The following is a 19,978-nucleotide window of genomic DNA, read 5'->3' as shown; positions in this document are numbered from 1 at the left end:
ACTAATATCTCAATAATATGCACTGGTCTCAAAGATAAAATTTGTATTTTCATATAGAATTGCTTACTATTTCTTTATAGAATAGTAGGATACTGGAAACACGCCTGGTGATATTCCTGCTGTAGCAAAGGAATAAAGACAGCATGCCTGCTGATTTAAACAGGCTATTTAAATTCCCAATTCTAACAAAATAATCTTGTGTTTAGGTATCATTTGGGAATATAAACTCACTACTAAAAGGAGGAATATTTATAGAAAAAAAAAACCTCAACCAGCCAAATGAATTAGGAAATGCAGACCACGATACTGCAAGTAAGACAAAAGTAGTACTGTTCCTGAACTTCCTTAATACAGAAAATAATACCTGTAATACTTATGCAAAGCATACCAGGAAAGTATTTAATAGAATAGTTTTATATAATTTGGAAGGGATGACATTTTCTTGAATTTAAAAGGACATAAATTTGAGTACTATAAGAGATATTTAAGGTAGTACACTGAAGAGGTAGTACCAGGGATGTTTTTAATAAAACATAATCTCTAAAACTGATAGTCTGATTATGTGTTTGTGTATCTGTTAGGGGTGTGTGTGTGTGTGTGTGTGTGTGTGTGTGTGTGTATGTGTGTTTACTGTGATTTCAAGGATCAGCATGGGCCTTTTACCCCCATTTAAAAAAAATGAGTCACTTCAAAGTTTTTTAAGATGGCTAAAAGCATATCAAATCATGTCAGCATTTTAAGAGAATTTGCTCGAGCGGCCCTCCCGTTGATCGTCGATTTGCTCGAGCGGGCCCAGTAACGTCTCCATTGGAGACTTTGTTGTTACTGTGTCTGGCATATCGAATACTCTCGGTAGCTTGCCAGGCTCTCCGAGAGGGGCGGAGGAATCGAACTCAGGTCGGCCATGTTGGCCGCGTGTAAGGTGAACGCCCTACCCACTGTGCTATCGCTCCAGCCCTTAAGAGAATTATTTATTAACAATTGTTTACCATTCAGATTGAAAGCAATCAAGAGTTCTATTCATTCCCATTTTGATCAGGAAATTGCAAAGAAAGTCTTCTATAACTTCAGGTACTTGATACTTTGAAGGAAGAACTGTTTTCTGCTCCTGGAATTTAAATGTGCAATTATTTGTTTGAAAAAACATCATAACTTGATTAATATTACAAAACATCATAACTTGATTATAGTACAAAGGAGACCTTAAAAGATTCATTCATCCATCTCTCCCAACTGCTTTTGTTGAAATGTTATGTTCCAGAAACTATTTTAGTCACTACAGAGAATAAAACAAAGACTTGGTTCTCGCATTAAAAGACAAGTAAAAACAAAAGATAATTTATTTTTTAAAGTATATCTATATACTTTATACATATCTATATAGATACATATACATATCTACATAGAGATAGATATAGCTATAGATATAGATATAGATAGATAGATATCTATATACTTTATACATATCTATATACTTTATACATATCTATATAGATACATATACACATCTATATAGAGATAGATATAGATATAGAGATAAATATGTATTTATATACATAGTAAGGTTAATGTTACTAAGTACAAAACTAGGGAGTAAAATGCATAGAGAGAAACAAAACCAAGCCAAGTCAGCAGAAATATTTGTAGAACTAGGTTTCTGTGTATGCAGAATGATGAAAGAAGATCTCAATAGTACTGTGGTACCAGAGATAAATGGGAAAAAATAGAGTAAGTAATGTTCTGATATACCATTAATAAGTACACAGGTCATGAAGATCGAAAGTCAAGGATCTTCCAGAGTATATGTCATATACTTAAGGTTGTTTACGAAAAAAAAATGGAGGCCAGAAAGATAGCACAGTGGGTAGGATACTTGACTGTGTGTAAGGCAATCAACCCCTAACCCTAGATGTTTCCCACCAGAAGTGATCCCTGTGCTTAGAGGCAAGAGTAAGTTCTAGGCATCACGTGTATGTTGCCCAAAAACAACCCTAAAAAAGTGAAAAAAATGAATGTAGATTTTATTATTAAACACTTCCTGTGAAGTAAACTGTGAAGTAAACTGTTGGAAAACAGAGTGAAGAATCTCTACACTAGATCAAACCATGTAAACATGAGTATTAAAACTCTTTCATTTAATCTTCAGTGAGATTAAACAGGTCTGGAAAATAGGTATCATTTATTGCAAAGTCATGTAATAATGACTGTGATTATTATTAAAATGGATTAAAAATAGATTATAATAAAAATTGAAAAGAAAAAATGACGACATATTATCAGGTGAAAGCCTGATAAAATGATGCAGTGAAAATGATATCACAGGTAATAGGGCTGCAATTATTCAATGACTTTCACAGTTTCACTTTCACAATGATAAACTATATGATATAGCGGTGTTTAAAATTCTTACCAAAATGTGAGTGTCTGTAACTTTTTCTTGAATGTACTGAACTGCTTTTACCAAATCTTCATCACCTTCGGGAATGCTAAAATTGTCATCTGGTATCTAAATCACAGAGAATGAGAAGAATAACAAGAAATGTAAAAATATTTACTTTAGAAGTATATTTCTCACAAAACACAAGATCATATAAATCCATTTCATGTAAGATATGTCATTTCAAAAGGATTTATTAAAATGAGTAATTTAACTAGTAGGTAACTTCATAGATTCTTTGTAATTATCATTCAATATTAGTTGTCACAAACTCAAAATTAGCTTATGGGCAAATGTTTTTATCTATTATAACCAATGTTGTCTATTCACTTTGCTTTAAAAACAACAATTAGACCACCTAAATGCCACCATTCTTTCCTCATCACAGATTTTTTTCCACTATTACAAAGCCCAAATCTCTAATTTCAAATAATAATTTATAAAAATCTAAACAAACCTCACTGCCTAAATAGTAAGCTTCTGAAAGAATGCAAGGTAGTCTAATTTTGACTTTAGCATTTCATTTTTATTGTGTGCTTTTAATACATATTAATCATGTTTTAAGTTCTTTGGACTAATTCCTGTGACATGTAATATGCCTTTTTACTAATTTTTGTGCTAAATGTTAGGCCTGGAGGAATAGAACAGCAGATAGGGCGTTGGCCTTGCATGTGGCCAACCTGGTCGACCCAAGTTTGATTCCTCTGCCACTCCCCGAGAGCCCGGCAAGCTACCAAGAGTATCTCACCTACACAGCAAAGCCTGGCAAGCTCCCCATGATGTATTCAATTTGCCAAACACAGTAACAATGTTACTGGGCCCGCTTGAGCAAATTGATGAACAACGGGAGGACAGTGACAGTGACAGTGATGATAAATTTACTATTTTACTAATTTCCAGCAGTATATGTTAGAATTCTCTCCTTGGGACTCTATACAGAAACAGGGATCAGCCAGGGTTGGCACAGTGCAAGGCAAGTGGCCTACCTTCTCTATTTTCTCTCCAGTCCCCAAATTCATAATTTCACTCATCCACAATAACTATATTCCTTAAAGTCCCAGACGTAATGATGGATCCCGTAAGAATCTTCAGTTAAAGGAAAGGTTTGATAAACTACACTTGAAATATCGTTAAATTAGGAGTAAGTATACAATCTGAGCTCCAATTAGGCAATGGTAAACTGGGATTCTGAAAAGCACAAGTGATGGCAGGGGCCTACTAGACAGATAAGCCACAGAATGGAACAACAGAGCAAAACAGAATCGATTCTTTTTTTTTTAACCAGTAATTAACATGCTTTTAATATTAAAGATTTAAATATTTTTTAAAAAAATCACATTATCTAACAGCATTATTATTTAACAGGACTAATATTCTACAGGAGCTGGAGAGCAAAAAACTCCACATCACTCTCAAACTTGCTCTAATAGCAGAGCATTTTAAGTAATGGACTCACAGAAATTTTGAGTTTTAAATGCACCATGAATTCCATACTGGAACATAAAAACTTATACTTTCCTTATGTGTCCAAGTCAGTCTTTATATCAATGCATGGTAGCTCTGTAGCAGTGTCCTCCCATTGTTCAGAAATGACACTAATTGTGTCAAATAAGTTGATGCTAACGGACAATTGTGAAGACAACCATCATTGAATTCTTACATTTTCACACCTCACTCTTAACCAAATGATATCGAAATTCAAGTAAAAACTAGCATGTTTTTGGAAGAAAAACAAAGTAAAATAAGTATTTGACAAAAATAATTGTGATGATTTACAGAAGAAATTGTAAATGAAAGAATTACCTCTTCATATTCATAATCATCTTCAGGTGCTTCAGTGATTGTAACCTCTGAATAACTTGTCAAGGTATAACATCAACTCCATAGAATAAAATGGCTTTTAATTTTTTACCTTAAAATATAGTAACAGATCCAGTCAACTTAACACGTTCATGAAAAAATGCATATATATATATATATAAAAGCTGTGCTCATTAAAAAGTTTTCTTTCTCATATTCTACAGACATTCATTCCAAGACAAAATATTTTAATTGTTTTAAATTATATAATACAAACTTATAAAAAATGCATTTTTGTATTCTTAAAATTAATGATTTCTAAATTAGTCTAAAACACTTATATAATGACCATAGTATCAGATAATAAATCACTTGATCACTTGACTTCCCGTTAATCATTGATTTGCTCAAGTGGGCGCCAGTAACAGCTCCATTTGTCCCTGTCATGTGTTAGTGTAGCCCAATGGCGTCTGTTCCTTCTAGGAATAGGAAGAGCCTCAAACTGATCATTCAGGGTCTTGATAAATCTGACCATCCGATAGGTGGGCGGCCACACGGTCTTTTGACGTCCCGTGGAATCCAGTCTGTAACAGCTCTAGTCTAGCAGTCGTCTCCAAATCTCATTACATGTCCAGCCCATATGATTTTCGATGCCTTGGCAAACAAGTCAGTGTCCCTGATTCTTGATCATTGATGGAGGTCAGAACTCAGGATTCTTCCACTCATTTGAGTGAAACATGATACTCCAAGCATAACTATTTCAATTCCTCTTTGGGAGACCCAAATAGCATTCTCATCCTGTTTTCGTAGGGCCCAGGTCTCTGAGGCATATGTTAATGCAGGAAGAACAGTGGAATTGAAGAGATGTGCCTGGAGCCAGAGACTCTCCATCATCCTAGCTATTTCTTCGACACTCTTGAAGATATTCCAAGACGCTGTCTTCCTCCTGCGCAACTCAGGTGCCAGGTCATTGGTCATGTTGAATTCTCAACCTAGGTACACATAACTGTTGCATTTGAAGATGGTCGTCCCATTGAGAGTGAATGGAGCATAAGGAACGAGGCTGTATCTCATAAACACCGTCTTCATGAGATTCAGCTGTGGTCCGACCTTTCCACACTCACGATCGAAGTCAGCAATCATATGTTCTGCTTGGCTAATGTTTGGTGTTATTAGAACGATGTCATCAACAAAGCAGAGGTGGTGTAGTTGCCAACCATCTATCTTCACTCCCATTCCTTCCCATTCCAGTCATCGCATGATGTTCAAGAGGGTGGCACTGAAGAGTTTCAGTGAGAGTTTCACCCTGCTGAACACCTCTCTTGACATCGATGATCACTTCTTTGTAGAATGGTGAGATCCTGGTAGTGAATCCATAATACAGCTCAGGAGGATCCTGATGTATTGAGTTTGAATGCCCTAACTGGCTAGGGTTTCAATGACCGCTTCCGTCCCAACAGAATCAAAGGCCTTCTTTAAATCAATGAACGTTAGACAGAGTGGCATCTTGAACTCCTGAGAAATCTCAATGAGCTTGGCTATCATGTGGATATGGTCGATGGTGCTGAATCCTTTGTGGAACCCGGCTTGCTCACATGGTTGTCCTTCATCTAGTGTTCTGCCAATCCTATTCAGGATGACTCGAGTGAATAGCTTGTAGATGACAGACAATAGGCAGATTGGGCAATAGATGCCATTGTCATGGATGTCTCCTTTCTTCTACAGTAGTACAGTCCTGCTGGTTTTCCACTGAGTCGGAATCTTGCATTCAGAGAGGGAGAGTGTGAAGAGCTGAGCCAGTGTATTAATGAGTACTGACAGCAGGTTCTTCAGGTGTTCAGGTCTGACCTTGTCTGGGCCAGGTGCTGTTCGCTTCTTTGCTGACGAAATGGTGTGTCAGATTTCAGAAGGGAGAACTTTGGGACGACATATCCATCCTGCGGAATTTGGTATGTTGGCAGATGGACGTGGCTATCGAAGAGATCTGAGTAGAAGTCATGGATAATCTTCTCCATTGCCATTCTGAAAGATGTGATAGATCCATAAGGACATCAGAGAGCAGTCATTTTGGTCTTCTAGTTGGCGAAGGACAGGTGGGTGTTACAAATGCTTTTCCCGGCTTTTGCCATATCTACCAGCAGTTCTGCTCTTCTCTCTTTGAGGTCTTCCTTGATCGCATCTCTGCACTGCTTTGTGAGCTCAGATGTTTGCTTGCAGTTGCCTGAGGCATGCGCCAAACCACATTGGTGAATAAGCTCAAGAGTTTTCAAAAACAGATAATACATATTAAACAATTAAAAACGATGTGTAAGATAAATACAAATGTAAATAGTTTGGTTTGGTTTTGGAGTCATACCTGGCTGTGCTCAGGAATTACTCCTGGCAGGCTCAGGAAAACACATATTCTAGGATCAAATCTAGGTCTGTTGTGTGCAAGGCAAATGCCGTACCTACTGTACTATTGATTCAGCCCCAATAACAGTATGCTTTCAAAGCAATAAAACTTCTATATTTATAGTATTACTAATAATAAAACTATACCACTATTCACATATGACTAAAATAGCCCCATTTCTCTATCTCTATTTTCACTTGCTTGGCCAGTGGCGTGTCATCTTTGAAGATGCTGTTAGCTTCAATGTCATGCAGGGTTTTGCCAACCTTGTCTTCAATGTACCTTATGGATTCCGGGCTGTTGTTGAGGTCATTGATCCATTTTGATCTTACTTTTGTACATGGTGTTTGGTAGAGATCTGAGCCCATCTTTTTTGCATGTAGCTGTCCAGTTTTGCCAACACAATTTGTTAAAGAGGCTTTCCTTGCGCCATTTCACATTTCTTGATCCCTTATCATAGATTAGCTGATCATATATTTGGGGGGGGGGGGTGTCAGAATATTCAACCCTGTTTCATTGGTCTGCGGCTCTGCCTTTGTTCCAGTATCATGCTACTTTAATCAATACTGCTTTGTAGTAGAGTTTGAGGTTGGGGAGGTTGAGACAAATGGGACTGTCTTAAACTAAGAAGCTTCTGCACCTCAAAAGATACTTAATCACTTAATCACTTAACTTCCCGTTAGTCGTCGATTTGCTCGAGCGGGCGCCAGTAACGTCTCCATTTGTCCCTGTCGCGTGCTAGTGTAGCCCAATGGCATCTCTTCGCTCCGGGAACATGGAGGGCCTCAAACCGATCGTTCATGACCTTGACAAAGAAGTCTGACCATCTGGTAGGTGGGCGGCCACGCGGTCTCTTGACATCCCGTGGAATCCAATCAGTAACAGCTCTAGTCCAACGGTCGTCTTTAAATCTCATTACGTGACCAGCCCATCTGATTTTCGACACCTTGGCAAATGAGACAGCGTCCCTGATCCTTGATCGTCGACGGATGTCAGAACTCCGGATTCGTTCTCTCATTTGAGTGAAACGTGATATTCCAAGCATAGCTCTTTCTATTCTTCTTTGGGAGACCTGAATGGCGTTCTCATCTTGTTTGCGTAGGGCCCAGGTCTCTGAGGCATATGTTAATGCAGGAAGAACAGTGGAATCAAAGAGATGTGCCCGGAGCCGGAGGTTCTTCGTCCTCTTAGCTATTTCTTCGACGTTCTTGAAGGCGTTCCAAGCCGCTCTCTTCCTCCTGCGCAGCTCGGGTGCCAGGTCATTTGTCATGTTGACCTCTCGACCTAGGTATACATAGCTGTTGCATTCGGAGATGGTCGTTCCATTGAGAGCGAATGGGGCGTCAGGAACAAGGCTGTTTCTCATAAACATTGTCTTCGTAAGATTCAGCTGTAGTCAAAAGATACAGCTACCAAAATACAAAGACAGTCTACAGAATGGAAAAGGAAATTCACCCAGTACCTATCCAATAAGGGGTTGATATCAAGGATATATCAAGGATATACAAAGCATTGGTTGAACTACACAAGAAGAAAACATCTAACCCCATCAAAAAATGGGGTGATATAATGAACAGAAACTTTCTCAAAGAAGAAATCCAAATGGCTAAAAGGCACACGAGGAAATGCTCTACATCATTAATCATCAGGGAGATGCAGATCAAAACAACAATGAGATATAACTTCACACCACAGAAACTGGCCCACATCCAACAGTACAGAAGCAGCCAGTGTTGGTGCAGATGTGGCGAGAATGGGGCCCTCCTTCACTGCTGGTGGGAATGCTGACTGGTTCATCCCTTTTGGAAAACAGTATGGATCATTCTCAAAAAAATTAGAAATTGAGTTCCCATTTGACCCAGCAATACCACTCCTGGGAATATATCCCGGAGAGGCAAAAAAGTACAGTCGAAATGACATCTGCACTTCTATGTTCATTGCTGCACTGTTCACAATAGCCAAAATTTGGAAAAAACCCGAGTGCCTGAGAACAGATGACTGGTTAAAGAAACTTTGGTAGATCTACAAAATGAAATACTATACAGCTGTTAGAAAACATGAAGTCATGAAATTTACATACAAGTGGTTCTACATGGAAAGTATCATGCTAAGTGAAATGAGCCCGAAAGAGAGGCACAGACATAGAAAGACTGCACTCATCTGGGGAATATAAAGTAACAGAATGGGTGGCAAACACCCAAGATTAGTTGAGATAAGTACCAGGAGGTTTGCTGCATGGCTTGGAAGCCAGTGGAAAGGGTAGCTCAGATAGAGAAGGGAACACCAAGTAAAGAATGTTTGTAGGATTTGCTCGGGATGCTGAAAGCAGACTATAGACCAAACAGGATGGCCACTCAATACCTCTATTGCAAATCACAACACCCTAAAGGAAAGAGAGAGCAAAAAGGAATGCCCTGCCACAAAGGCGCGGCAGGGTGGGGGCATATGGGGCGGGGGGATGGGAGAGCTACTGGGATCATTGGTGGTAGAGAACGGGCACTGGTGGAGGGATGGGTACTCGAGCATTGTATAACTGAAACCCAAGCATGAAAGTTCATAAGTCTACAACTGTACCTCATGGTGTTTCACTAATAAAAAATTTAAAAATAAATTAATTAAATCAATCTATTGATTAATTTCATTTTAATTTTAAAAAATAAATAAATATGACTAAAATACATATCTCAGTGTTTTGTTCAAGATTTTATTAAATCTTCACTTTTCCATAGATGTCTCAATTTTTAAATTAGCTTATTAAAAGTACTCACTTTTAAGAAAATATAAACTATACAGGAATTTTTAAAAAGAGATGATTACCTCTGGAGAAGTCTGTTTAGTTTCCCAGGGTTTAAATCCTCATATACCAAATAGAGAAGTAAAAGACATTCTAAGTCTTCCTCTTCACTGACACATTTTTACCTAATGAGAAAAAATTTCCCAAGATTCAGCTATAGAAAATAGGCCTCCTTTTTATAGAAAAGTCTGTCCCCTTCAAGACAGTCACTAGAGGCTGATTTTATAAGCAGTTGCTTGTCTTTAAGTTTCCAGAAAAGCAATGTTATCTCTCTTCACTTCTCACACTACAATAAATTTCACAAAGAAACAAATTTAAAGACTCATCTGGAGAGACTTTCAAATTAGAGATAAGCCAAGTTAGACAACATTATTCTGAAGAAGAAACATCATAATTTAAGATGCCAAATACAAAATTAAGTAACAGGAAAAAAATGTGGCCAGTCTTCAATGCTTTGAAAATATTAAATATTTGTACACTGCAGCTTAGAAAATATTGTAGGCACCATCTTTTATGTTTACTTTTTTATAGTGGTTGTTCTACCCATTCTTGAGAGCCAGGGAAAACTCAGCCTAGCCATATGAGACAGTGCAGGAATGATGATGGTTCCTAGTCAATCCAGCAATGCAGTGCTGTTCAGACCCAGTGGTACCATTAGTGCTGGGAAGCCATGTGTACTGGGGATTAAATCTCCAGCATGGGAACAAAAAGAATTTAATTGATTAAAAAAAAAACACTGTACCCTAGGGAGCAGTTTATAATCTAGTAACATACTCTGCCCACAACAGAAAAAAAAATAATGTGTTTGTGTATAAAGAGGAACATAATCAATTAATAAAGCTTAAAAAGTATTTTCACATGGACCATAGAGATGTCATCCTTTACAGAAAGGGGGTGGATGTAGGCAGGTAATAAGCAATCAGGGAATCAGAAGGTTTAAGATACTTGCCCCAAAATACAGAGCTTTGAAAGGCAAGGATAAGTTTTTGAAGCAAACATGACCGATTTTCTACTTTATTTACTTTTCTATAGTTATCTAATACAAATTAAGATACTTTTCTAAAAATTCTAGGGTAATGAACTCCCACCTATTTGTTTAACAAAAATATAGCATAATACTGTCAACAGCTAAATTAAATCATTTAACTAACTTCGAAATGTCCATATAGTTAAGCTGGTCACAATTTTCATGCAGTTATTTTTGCATTGCAGGCATTTCTGGCTTAAAAGCAGCTCATTAATGCCAAGGTGACTCTGAGCCCTTGTAAAACTTCCTTCTTATCATCAACCTAGTACGCCTTCAAAGAACATCATTAACTTCCATTCCAAAATTCATTTTTCTACCCTGTCTATTCCCTCTCTGTTCTGATACCTTGCCTGTTGAAAGTGACTTGACATCTCATACAGTTCCTGGTTTTCGTCCAGGGTTTTCTGGTTTGTCCCCTTTCTTCCCTGGTCAGCAGCCACAGCCCAATAGCACCACCTGCTTCCTGGACAGTTTCTATATCCTAGAGTCTCTGCCCACACGCAGATCAAGAGACCCACTCCTTCACAGCTTACTTGTTCTGGAAGAAATTTAATAATACTTGTGAGCTTGCATAATCTGAATTGAATCATGTGCCTGGTCGCATGGGAGAACTTATTGATAGCTTTCACACTAGACAATCTGACAAGCCTATCAAATGGGAGGACAATAAACGCTCCCTAAAACTGGTGCCTTAAATCACATATAGAAGTACAGAGGACATAGCATCAAGAAGCCTCAAAGATACATTTCGGCTTGCCTAATTGAGCAGAGCTCAAGGTGAAGGTTGGTATGAAAGGGGTCGCAAACAATGTTCTGCCAAGGAACAATGGCCAGAAAACAACCAATGGTTTCGGATGTGAACAGAATATAAAATTTACACACTGGTGGCTTCCGCAAAAGGATGTGTAGGTAGTGATCACTGCCAGAAGCAGCCTCTTTATAAAGAACTGGAGTGAAACATATAGCTAATTATATTTCACATGACTTCCCAAAGCTGCTATAGACAGAAATTGCTTTGTAATCTTTGCCATCACAGTGAAGGCAATGTTCACAGAAGTAATCTTAAATCTAGCCTGAATCTTCCATTACCAAAACTTTATTTACTTAATTAAAATAAAAATAAAAGTACAGTCGAGTGGCAAGCATCACAGTCACAGTCTCTCTTTTGGCAACGCCAACTGAAATAAAGGAACTGAACTTAATATTATAGACCAAGGATGGCAAATGACTGGCACATTTGCTACCATTTTCCTATTGTAGTTAGCTTCCTACAGTCATTTCCACTGCATCTTCATGAGGTCACAGAATTCTTATTAATGCCACACACCAGGCAGTGACTAACAATTCAACACAATTGCCAAGAGAGAAAATTTATTGACCATCCCTTCCCATTCAGCTATGCACAACTTCTGCCTCAGAAGCTATAAAATAACTGTCTTTTATCATGTAAGACACCTAGTTTCTCACAGTGGTATAAAATTTTCCAACTTCCAAGCCAGGAGATTCAAAGACAGAAGTTCTCTAGTATTGTAACTCTAGCTGAAAATACACAGACTCAGGGTTTAGAAATCTGTTGACAGTCTTGCTGCTTCAATTATAGTCCATAAGCCAGCAGCAGCTGGAAGTTTGTTAGCAATCATCGCAGCAGTGACCTGGTCTTTTTGAATTACAATCTTTATTTAAAATCCCCGGGTGGATCAGATGCCCATTAGATTGTTCTACACCAGGACAGACATTCTCAAAAGTCTCTTCTTATTCTAATCACCCTATTTTAAAATTCACCTTTCCAACATGTCTAATAACAAGGAGGCAGGGGAGAGCACAACTATAACGAGAATGTCCAAATGATCTCTGGGATTTGGAACCAGGATTCATTATTCTTAATGGTTGTCCAGGTAATTCCAATGTGCAATCAAGACAACAATACTAGAGCAATGGTTTTCAACATTTTTTAATTCCAAGGATCAGCACCTGTCAGAGCACTTGTCGATGGACCAGTAGTTAATGGTCACTATGGTAGACCAGTTGCTTTCAACCTGCTTTACACTTCTATGCCACCAGTCAGTGCTTATACACTGATTTACCAGTCAGTGCTTATAAACCTCCAGACCAAAACTTTGCACTTAAATCTGTGAACTGTGAAACAGTGACTCCATAACTACTGCTGAACATTCAGTGCACAAAAAATTTCAGACTGATCTAAGCTGTTAAGTTCTTGATATTAAAATGCCTATAGAGGGGCTGGAGCGATAGCACAGTGGATAGGGCATTTGCCTTGTACACAGCCAACCCAGGTTCAATTCCCAGCATCCCATATGGTCCCCCAAGCACCTCCAGGAGTAATTCCTGAGTGCAGATCCAAGAGTAACCCCTGAGCATCACTGGGTGTGACCCAAAAAGCAAAAAAAAAAAAATGCCTTGAGAGATTTGATAATCATCAAAATATTAAGGAGCAGAGAATCATTGCTAAGTAAGATGAATTTTTTAAAAAATACTCTGGGGTTCCACTTTCCTGAAGTTTCCGTTTTCCACACTCTTCCTTGAAGTCTTTTGTAAAACAGGAAAGCAATAGAATCAATAAAGCCACTAAACTTTTTCCATATAATTTATTCCAGCCTGCATTTCCCATTTGGAACGGAGCATTCCCACCAGTTCTCAGACATATATGAACAGACAACCACAGGCTGAGCACTACAATTGAAAACTTCCCCACGTTGTTTTAATTTCTGATAGAAAGCCCACCATTCACAAGAGAAAACCAACATTCTTTACAGAATCTGAAGACATCTACTTAGCCCTTTTTAAATCTAAACTTATAGTTTACAAATCAGCAAATATTTTTCTTACTAAGTCTTCCAGAAGTGTTCCTATTCTAGGACTAGATTTCTTAAAGTTCTTGCAAAAGCTCAGTAGGATAAAAAACTATGTTATGAATGTAGTTATCTCACTGAAGATTAAAACATAAAAGCAAAGATCCATTCTCCTCTGGATAAATTAAGACAATAGCATCAGCGAGGTGGTTACAGGCAGGATGTTACAAGTGTGTGAAATTTTCTGAACACCAACTCTTTCATAAAGAATATGGACATGTGGGTTGTTTCTATATCTTGGCTATTTTACTAAGTGCGGCGATAAGCAGAGATAAACATGTATCCTTCTGAATTAATGTTTTTGTTTTGAGGGGATAAAAGCAAAGTGGGATTGCTGGATCTATGGAAGTTCTGTTTCTATTTGTTCGATAGATCTGCATATTGCTCTGTAGAAAAAAAAAACAAAATCAAGCAATTTGCAGAAACAGGAATGGAACTAGGGGTAGCATGCTTAATGAAGCCTGTCAGAAGGAAAAGGATACAAAATGATCTCTCTTTTATGTGGGATTTAAAGATACAGCAGGTAGCTATGTAGCAAGTAGCAACAAAAATTCAAAGACAACACAAGGGGAGAACACACAATTCAGGTGGAAGGGTGAGGATTTGAGAGAGAAGGGTGTTAAGAGTCCTTGGGAGAGAGAGTTGCATACACGGAAGCTGGAATTATTTGAATGGGACCATTATCATTAAGTATGATAAATCTCAGGATGTCGACCTTTCTTTAAAAAATTCACCACAGCCAGAATCTGGAAACAACCTGAGCACCCAAGAACAGATAAATGAATAAAGAAATTATGGCACATCTAGAATACTACACAGCTGTCAGGAAAAACTAAGTCATGAAATTTGCCTATAAATAAATGGACATGGAGAGTATCATGATAAGAGAAATGAGTCAGAAGGAAAGGGACAGATATAGAATAACTGAATTCATTTGTGGTACATAAAATATAAATGTAGTAGAAGCCCGATATCCATGGCCAAGAAAACAGGGGTTAGGAGAATAGTTCAATGGTTGGAACTAACCACAACTGTGTGTGGGAGGGAGGGGGGGGGGGACTGAGGGTAGGTAATATAGAAAAGGGACCAGTATGACACTAATAGCTGGGAACGATCATGCTGGACAAGATCTGAGGGTTAAAAGTAGGTAAGGGATATTCTTGATAACCTTTCAATATAAATATTGCAAACCTCAGTGCCCAAAAGGAGGGGAGGGAGAGATAGATACATAGATAGATAGATAGATAGATAGATAGATAGATAGATAGATAGATAGATGAAAAACACCTTCCATAGAGGCAGGCAGAGGGTGGGGAGTAGGGGGTGATGGGAGGGAACCTGGGGACACTGATGCTGGGAAATGTACACTGGCAGAGGGATGGGTGCTGGAATACTGTATGACTGAAATCAATCATGAACAGCTTTGTAATGGTCTATCTCACAGTGATTCAATAAAAGTGCTTTTAAAGAATAATACGGAATCTATTGTCACTTGTCACTTGTCTTCCCGTTGTTCATCGATTTGCTCAAGCAGGCACCAGTAACGTCTCCAATCGTCCCTGTTGCATGACAGTGTAGCCCTATGGCGTATTGGGGGCTCTTTCAGGGTCAGGAGAATGAGACCCATTATTGTTACTGTCTTTCGCATATCGAATATGCCACGGATAGCTAGTCAGGCTCTGCCATGCAGGCAGGATACTCTCCGTAGCTTGCTGGGCCCTCTGAGAGGGCCAGGAAATACTGGAATCTATGGAATCTATTAATAAAGCTATTCTCTTCTCTATGCCAGATACTGATTATTTTTCTCATTTAGGCCATTTTTTATGTATGTTCTTTATATTTGAATGTTTAAGAGCATAATTTATACAGTGCCAACTCCTAGAACAGGGCTTCTTAAATTTTCTTTTCACTTATGGCCGCTTTCTGCCTGAGAAATGCAATACAAACACACATTAAGAGAAACACTTCCTTTCACTGAGCTTTTGGTTCTGAATTATCTTTTTTGACATTACATATTCAAAAATATTTTACTGTTGCAAAACTTTTTATAGCCCTCCCATATTTAATTGTGTGATTAATTATGAGGTTACAACCAACGGTTTAAAAAGTTAAGTCCCAGATAATTCAAGTCAACCTCTTTCAAAGCTTTGCTCACTGCTGATAGCTCACTGCCTAGTATTCTAGTAGCATCTGCTCAAGTCATAAATAAGGGAAACCCAGGCCCAATGCAGTAGATTAGAAGTGATTAAGTACACTTCAAAGTAAAGAACATCAGATTCCTGATTCATTTGTGCATATTAAAACTTTTATTTATCTACCGAAATGGCTCAATTAAATTACCTGAGTGCTAAAGATTTTAAACCCAAGAAAGTCTCACTTCAGCAACTATCATAATTGCCTTAAGAAACAATGTCAAATAACACTGTACCGTCAACCCTTAATTATGCAGTTAAGAGTGCCGGGGGATACAGGAATAATTGGCATTCTAAAGTAATCCTCAAACTTCATTTTAACTAAGAGTTAAAGCCTCTCCCATGATGAAACCTCTTACCTAAACATCAAGTGGAAGAAAATTTGGAAGCCAGTATGATAGTACAGCTGGTAGGGCAAGTGCCTTGCATGTGACCATCCCAGGTTTGATTCCAAGCACCCTATGTGGTTCCCAAATCCTGGCAGAAGTGATCCCTGACCACAGAGCCAGAAATAAGCTTTAACGCTGCTGCTTTGTGTGGCCCCCCCAAACTAATATAAACAAATTAAATAAATGTAGGATAATTTAACACTTAAGTACTTAGTTGTATTATACCCTAACTTCCCTTTGGCTCAAAAACCAGAATAGTAGAAAGATGGATAAGGGGACAGATCATGCACAGACAATAGTTTCTTGAAAAGATATATTGAAAAGATAATCTTCAAACTGATTATGTTTGAAATGTCATTAGTAGGAGATATTTTTGTAAGACAGCATTTATTGTATTGTGGTTCAAACAGCTACACTTTGGCAGTTGTGACCCAGTGATCTCCCTGAAAATTAAGTAAACATTAATTTCTTTTTTTGTTTTGTTTTGAGATATGAGTTTATGATAGTACTAAAATCATTGTCTTAGTGTTGAGAGTTGCTCCATCAATCCCTCTACCAGTGTATGAAAATTCTGCCACCATTAATCCCATGGGCTCTTCCTATTCCATTCCCTTTAGCCTCCTCTATTCTAAATTCTAGTGATCATGTCTCAAGATAAACCAATTTTCCTATTGCAAGTTGCACTACCCTGCAGTCCTACCATTTATTTCACAATGATTTTTTCACTAATAAAAAAATTTTTAAAAAAAGAAAATACAGGGCGAAAGTGATAGTCCAGACAGTAAGGTGCCTGCCTTAAATGGCTGAGCCTGATTTGATCACTGGCACTACATAAGTACAGAGTCAGAAGTAGTTCCTGAGCACTACTTGGGTATTTCCCAACTTACCACCCAACCGAGAAAACCTGGTATAAAACCCACACTTAAGACATTAAAGCACACATATAATTTCACTGAAATTGAATTTAAACTATTCAAATCTATATTACTGTAAAAGTCTTGTCAGCATCAAATAAAAGTCCACATATTTCACAAACTAAAAACCAATTGCATAGTGAGCCTGAGTCAGGGCAGCTAAAGCGGCCTACCAAAGCTTGAAACTGAATCACTGCTGGATCTCTGAAGTACTAAATTAAACCTGAAAGAATCAAAGTTGGACAAAAAGAAAAAAAAAAGAAAAAGAAAAACCATGGTTTCCATGGCATCATAAATAACCACTTCTCTCCTATCTGCCTGAAGAAAGAGATTTTTCTCCTGACCCATCCTGTATCTCCCGTGCGATGAATCTGGAGGCTCAGAAGTGGCAAGCTCTTAAAACTTTTCACCGAAAAAAATGATAAATCTACTTTGCCAAATACTCAATTTAAAATCCCTCATCACTTAATCAGTTTTGTCCTGACACCTCTAAAGTGTCAACTTATCTGGTGAGGAAAAAAAAAAAAAGATGAAGCAGATGGCATTAAATAGCCACATTTGAAACTCTCAGTTGACACTACTTAAAAAAAAAAAAAAGTTGACAAAACTAAACCTGTAAGCACCAACCAGCTAGACAAAGGTGGTTTTAAAGTTGATAGTACACTGGAAGCAGCTGCACATTTCATTCAACACTCAAGTGCCCGCAGAGATTTTCTCATGCGGTCACTAGCAATATTAGAAAAATACTAGGAATGGTGTTTGCCTGGGGCCATAGCTGGCAGTGCTCAGGGCACCCTATGGGGTGGCAAGCACCCTGCCCACTGATCTATCTCTCTGGCCGGACATTTGGAACTTTATAAACGCTCTAAATAGATTCTATTGAGAACCCCAAGGTATCCTGAATTTTCTGCTCGCTCAAGGCTCCCATTTTTGCTTTTGGGGGTCACACCCGGCAATGCACCAAGGTTTACTCCTAGCTCTGCACTCAGAAATTACTCCTGGTGGTGCCCAGGGGACCAAATGAGATGCCAGGATTCCAACCCGGGTGGGCCGCATGCAAGACAAACTTTTGCCTTACTGTCACTCCGGCCCCAGGCTGTCTTTTTCAAATGGTCTAACTTACTTTGTTGTACTTGTTCTTTAGTTTTTTTGGTGTTTTTTTTGGGGGGGGGGGGGGGTTGTTGTTTTTTGTTTGGTTGGTTGGTTTTTTTTTTTTTTTTTTGAGGCTTGAACGTTAGTTCGGTCAAAACCACTTGGAGGGTGGAATTTCCCCGCGCGGTGCCCACCTGACCAGGAAACCCGCCCCTCCAAAGCAAAGGGAGTGGTAGGCGGGGCCCGAGGCCCCGCGGGGTCTCCCGAGGCGGCCCGCGGAGAACGAAGCGGCAGGAAACGGGACCAGCCCCCGCGCTCCGAATCCCGAGGCGCGGGCCCAGCGCGCCCCCTGCTGGAAGGTCCCGCCGCTCCCGCCGGCCGCGCCCCCTCGGCAAGGATACGCTCCAGGTAGTAGGCGCCCTCGGCCGACACCGCGTCCACCGTGTCCCCGGCAGCCGGCAGCCCCAGGCCCAGCGCTTCGTCCAGGACCCCCAGGCCCGTGGTGTGCACGCCGTGCGGAGCCGCTGCCATTCTCCCACAGCAGGGTCCGGGCCCCCGGAGGCCCCCCGCGTTCCTAAGGGCAACCGCGAGGACGCGCACCACCAGTCTCCGCGCGGCTCTCGCGAGAGCTGGACACGCCTCCGCCCCCGCCCGACGGGCTCCTTCGGCCCCGACCCGGTCCAGCCGCGCGGCTCGGACGCGCTTCCCGGGTTGCCAGGACAACGGCGTTGCTAAGTTACCCAGAGACCGCAGGACGCGGTTCCTGGGGTGATGTAGATGCGCGGAAGGGTCCGCTGAGTTAGTTCTATTTGGCTCTTACAGACCAGCTAGATGGTCTTTCTGGTTGAAAATGAAGTGGGGAAGAATTTTCTTTCTCAGTTCATTTTCTACCCTAAAATATCACCGTGTGTATATGTGTACTTTATATATACACATATATACATATGTATATAGATATACACATATGTATGTAGATCTGTATATAGTATCTGTATATATACATGCACCTGTGTATCTGTATATATGTGTTTATATATACAGATTCACATATATGTATATCTGTGTATGTATACGCACATCCGTATACATGCAGATATACATGCATATGTAAATCTATACAGATATATACAGATATGCATCTATTTCTATATGTATATACAGACCCCTATATACATCTATATCTATATATGTATATATATATCTGTATACACACACACGTTCTAGGATTTTAATTGTGTGCAGAGCCCTACACATATGGGGCTTATAGAAAAGTAAGTTTGAGAATAACAAAGAGGCTTCCCAAAGAAACTGGCATCCCAGATGCAGACGACTAGCAATTTAAATAAAATAAATTTCTTAAGTGGTCAACTTACTGATTTTGTCTAGATACTTCTTTCATAAAGCATTTATCTAGATATCTGTTTTTGAGTCCAATTTGTTTGCTGAAACTTGATTTTTTAAAACACATTTATCTGGACATCTGTTTTGACTTCCTTTTATTTGCTGAGACTTGTCGTGTTGTTATCAAAGTAAAACTACTTTCCTAAGAATTGTGAGAGGTGCCAATGGCGCTGCCATAATGTAAAATAAATTATGTTTCCCTAATCATATACAGTCATTTGGCATGACAGGATCTTTCTTGCATTTATATTGTGTGTGTATCAGAAGAGAAGTGTCTACTGCATCTTTTTGTTTCTTTTTTCACATATATATATTTTTTTTATTTTTACAAAGACTGGATCCCAAACAGCAACTCATTATAAAAGCTCTTATTACCTTCCCCTTTTCCCCACACAAAAATATAATTTCTAAATGAGATCATTGAAAGCCTCAGTATTCATACCAGAAACGTTACATACAAAATCAGGCTCTACCACTGAGTATAAAATGCTGCAAATTGTATGTGCCTCAGTTTCCTAAATGTTTATAATAATATTTACACATTTGACAGAGTTGTTGCAAGTAGTCACACCACACAGGCATTGAGAGCTCACCAAGCATGTACTATAAAAGTACATTTGGATAAAACATTTCTATTAATCTTGGTTGTTTGGTTTGCTTTTACATT

At 39.0% G+C, this 19,978-nt stretch overlaps 1 protein-coding gene across 1 annotated transcript in view; it reads right to left on the bottom strand.

Annotated features, from left to right (window-relative positions):
* Positions 1 to 18,453, bottom strand: part of SPAG16 (sperm associated antigen 16) — a 1,095,878-nt gene extending 1,077,425 nt beyond the window's left edge. Inside the window, 4 exon segments of the mRNA XM_056111979.1 lie at positions 990 to 1,108; positions 2,411 to 2,506; positions 4,241 to 4,287; positions 18,312 to 18,453. Of these exon segments, the coding sequence (XP_055967954.1) occupies positions 990 to 1,108; positions 2,411 to 2,506; positions 4,241 to 4,287; positions 18,312 to 18,441 (392 nt within the window). The 5' untranslated portion in view covers positions 18,442 to 18,453.
* Between the last annotated feature and the right edge of the window lie 1,525 nt (positions 18,454 to 19,978).

Source organism: Sorex fumeus, unplaced genomic scaffold (assembly GCF_029834395.1).
Source record: "Sorex fumeus unplaced genomic scaffold, SorFum_2.1 ptg000014l, whole genome shotgun sequence".
Lineage (NCBI taxonomy): Eukaryota > Metazoa > Chordata > Mammalia > Eulipotyphla > Soricidae > Sorex > Sorex fumeus.
This window is presented reverse-complemented; position numbering and strand designations above follow the sequence as displayed.